Raw genomic sequence first — 3,988 nt, forward strand, 5'->3', positions numbered from 1 at the left:
CATCACTTCTCTGGACGTACACACACACACACTCACATACACGCGGGTAAGAAAAGATAGAAACGAACGACGCAATTTATTCTTTTTGTCAACAAGTTTTATTTTTTCTACATTCTATCTACATTTTTTTTTATCTCTTGGATTTTAAACAACAACTTTACAACTGTGGAAGATGAAGTTGGCTCTTTTTCTCGATGCTTTCGAAGAGCCGGAAGAGGACGGTTCGCCGTTCTTTCTTATGGAAAGGTAACGTCCGGTGGCCATATTCTTGAAAGCGCTACCTTTCCACGTCTGTTTCTCCTGCCAGTGACAGAGGTCCCCTTCGCACTCGTCAACGGCCGTTATCGTTCCGTTTACTTCCGAGGACAGGTATCTACCGGAGCGGCATGACCGCATAGTGTTCATCGACGGATACCGAGGAGGTGGTGGAGGACCCGAACTCTTGCATTACGACGACGTGTCCTGGTACGTCGACGCCGCCGCCATATTGACCACCGTCCAAGGCCACGATTCTGTGATGGAGAGGTTGTACCTCAGCGCTGAACAGAGACTGACGAGCTGCAAAGACCCGGAAGAGGTTTGCTCTTTCGGGCAAAGACTCTCCTCCTTCATGGAATCGGATAAGATAATCGACGAGCGGTGGGAGACACTCTTCGCCTACTGCGAACGGTTCCTAATGGAAAGTTGGCAGACGAGGCTTGGCAAAACCGAACGAATCGCTTGGAGAGGCGCCTTCATTCCAGTTCGAAAGAAGTAGTTAACAAAAAAAATATGTTATGTTATTTTACTGGAAAGTTAAATATTAAAAACTGAAAAAAAAGGTTTAAATCGTTTTCTTTCTCATTTTGTTACGAAGTCTGAATGTGTGTGCCCGTGTGAGTGTGTGGCTGTGAAACGTCATTATTTTGTCATTTATTCGCTAGAGTCACGTTGAGCGTAGCCGACGATCTCTGCAAGTATTCGGCGTCACCCTGCGTCGTGGTATTCACTCCGGCGCCGACGGACAGAGAGTAACCGGACCGACTCGTCAACATGCATGCGAATCTCCCGACCTCGCAGTGCGTGCCGGAGGGCCGGAGGCTACGGTGCACAGAGCGCAGAGCAACAGAATCTTGTTCATCGTCTCGTTGATCGTTTTCGACTGTCTCTTTATTGCCTCGTCGCTTATATTAGGTGGAGAAACGGAAACTCGATGACGTGCGTACTACGTCATCTAACTTGATGTGACGTCAAACGTACAGACCTGTCGTGTCGACGATCATCTTCAGAAACATTGTGTCGTCTTTGACGTAAACGGGATTTTTCAGGATGACATGAGAAGCGAAGAGAGGGCATCCGGAAGCTATGTTCATGTCGCCAGTCGGTCTTTTGAAGCTGCTGCTTCGAGGGTCCGGTTTGAAGCTGTCCGAGAGCGTGAGCTTTCCGTCGTTCTGGTCGAGCAGCAGCATCGTCACCTTTAGATCGAACGGCCATTTGAGTAGGGCGTCGTAGTCTCCTTTCATGACGACGAAGAACATGGAAACGTGCGTCCCTTTGCCCATTCCGTCGCCGTTCAGATAGATTCGGGCGCACATCTTGTATCCGAACCGACCGGCGTAGAAGGGTTGGCTGTAAAGGGATACGATTTTGCCGCTGTCCGCCTGCTGCTTCCTCATACCCACGGAACTTGTCTTCCACATCAGCACGCCGTCGTAGCTGGCTGTTTCCAGAATCTGAAAACGCAAATTCTGTTCCGACAGCTTAACGGATTGGATGTCCATTTCCTTCTGCATGTTCGAAATCTGTTGTTGCGCGGGTCCGCGGAGTATTCCTCCTCCTCTTCCCACGGTTCCACCAATGGCTCCCATTTCTTCCACCTTCTTCGTCAACGCTGTCGTCGATCCGTGCATCGAATCGACCGTCCGTCGGATGTCTTCGTTCGCTTTTCTGTCTTTCTTCGCAGTATTTTCCAAAGTTGCAATAGTGTCCGCTTGCCCCGCCAGTAGTTTCTTAAACGAAAGAGAAAAACATTTCATTAAAATTTCCGAGCGATTCGAGGCTAAAGAAAAACAAATAATAAATATCAAGCTGCAGTTACCTGCAATTTACCGAGACGATCGTCTTTCGATTTATGCAAAGTTCGCAAGTTCTTCGTTTTTCTGGTGGTCCGCTTCCACCCGACTTTCCAGTTCGTCGACCCGGCCGAATTTTCGAAGTTGGATGTCCATCTGACTTTTCAGTTCGGCGACTTTGCTAACGGCTCCGGACAACTCGGCGTTTAAGCCATCACGGTCATGTCGAGATGGCTTTGGACTCCCTCTTCAGCGTGCTTTTCGAGTTCCGCATTGACGCCCTGAAGTTGAGAAAGTCGAAAAAAAAATTAGTTGGTGTTCTTTGCATAAAGCAATCTCGAACGAATTTTCATTAAAACAATTTAGATATATAATAACCTACCTTGAAATCGCACCCGTAAAATTCGAATTTGCAGCATCTCTTCTGCCGAGAGCATCGTTCGTCCAGATGCGTTCTCAACTCTTCCCTTCGAACGTCATCCGCTCCGCAGTCGTTCGGACAAGACACCGTAAATTTAGGACAACTCCGTCGGTGCGCCTCGACGTCGCGATGCGGGAAGGGTGACTTGCAGAAAGTGCATTCGACCGAACGATGTTCGCACTCAGTTTCCAGATGTTTCTGCAGATCCTTGCGTGGCAGCTTGGTCGCACACCCCCGCGATCGATGCATGCACGCGACGGGAAAGTAGTTGCAAAATTCCAGGTGCCGTCCGAGTTCTTTCAGCGCGAACGTTTCCGAACACCCCGATCCTTGTGGGGACAGTATATCTGAGCTTTCGACATTTTCCGGCGTGCGTGATGATCGGGTGCGATTTCTTCTTCGGCGAACTTTTCTTCGCAGTTCGGACAGAGTAAATTTTCCACGCCGTCGCAGCCGGGCGTCCGTCCCTTGATGCAGGATTCGCAAAACCGACAGCCGCACGGCGCCAGCACCGCTCGTCGGACGGCGAGAAGACATACGCCGCACGTCAGATCATCCGACACGTTCCCTTCCACAAACGTGTAATCGAGTCCGTCCTCGTTCATCAATGTCGACGCGAGGCTGCTCATCTTGAAATGATAAGAGTCTCGTACGAAAAAATTGGCCATTCTTATAATAATCTAAGATGTGACTAACGTCATCGGTGTTTGCGCTACGTCACACATTTCCTTTCAACTCGAAACCAATCAGAAAGCTTCGTGATTCGAAGTACACATGACGTCATGTGTCATGCATCCTCGTTCATCCGGAAACCATACAGAAAGCGTCGTGATTGAAAGTACACATGACGTCATGTGTGATGCATCTCCCACAAAAAAGAAGGCTTATAAGAGGCGCTCTCGCCGAGTTTAAGTCCACAATTTGCAAACATGAATAACATCAAGGAAATCACCGTCTCGTTCGTTTCTTCCAACGGTAACGTGCGACTGAAGATAACCCCGAAAAAGAACGACGAATACAACCTGTACATACCGACGTGCGTCGACGACGGTGACACTCGGGGAAGCTTCACGGTGCTCTCAAAAGCGACTTTGGACAGACAGACTGCGAATTTACTCGACGGAAGTTACATGAAATTGTGCCCCCTGAGTCGGAACACTGTCAAATGCCTGAAAGAAGTCATGCTGAGGAACGAGATAAAAATCTCGTCTAACGTTCAAAAATACCAGGTACATTCTCCGACCGACGTCGTCGCTTCCGAAGTTGCGATCGAATACTACTTGATAATCGGAAACATGCCGCTCCAGATATCGAGGAGATGCGTGGTCCACTGCGACGGAGACGACCCGTACCATCGAACCGTGGCCGACCGTCGGATCGACGAATTCTCAGTCTCTCCGACAGAACAAGACCGTGCATCGATGAAGGATTGGATCTCCGCCGTTCTGGGGACCGGTCGAGTGGAACGAGATCGAGTTGCGGACGTTCTGGCTATCGCAAAGGACATGGTCCGATC

General features: G+C 49.3%; 1 protein-coding gene across 1 annotated transcript; it reads right to left on the reverse strand.

The window, feature by feature from the left end:
* Positions 1-1,229: 1,229 nt before the first annotated feature.
* On the reverse strand, positions 1,230-3,101 carry LOC117119494 (TNF receptor-associated factor 3-like). Its single transcript, XM_033264325.1, has 2 exons — positions 3,012-3,101; positions 1,230-1,988 (listed from the first exon to the last, which is right to left on the reverse strand). The coding sequence occupies exons 1-2, from the start codon at positions 3,099-3,101 to the stop codon at positions 1,230-1,232; spliced, it is 849 nt and encodes a 282-aa protein (XP_033120216.1).
* Between the last annotated feature and the right edge of the window lie 887 nt (positions 3,102-3,988).

Source organism: Anneissia japonica, unplaced genomic scaffold, assembly GCF_011630105.1.
Source record: "Anneissia japonica isolate Jap-2015-1 unplaced genomic scaffold, ASM1163010v1 scaffold76107_len3952_cov122, whole genome shotgun sequence".
NCBI lineage: Eukaryota > Metazoa > Echinodermata > Crinoidea > Comatulida > Comatulidae > Anneissia > Anneissia japonica.

Bases quoted from the DNA above. Each gene is read 5' to 3' on its own strand.
- LOC117119494 (XM_033264325.1), bottom strand. From the start codon at position 3,101: ATGAGCAGCCTCGCGTCGACATTGATGAACGAGGACGGACTCGATTAC. The intron at 1,989-3,011 runs GTATGTCTTCTC...CTTTCGTTTAAG, and splicing joins CGGATGATCTGACGTGCGGC to AAACTACTGGCGGGGCAAGC.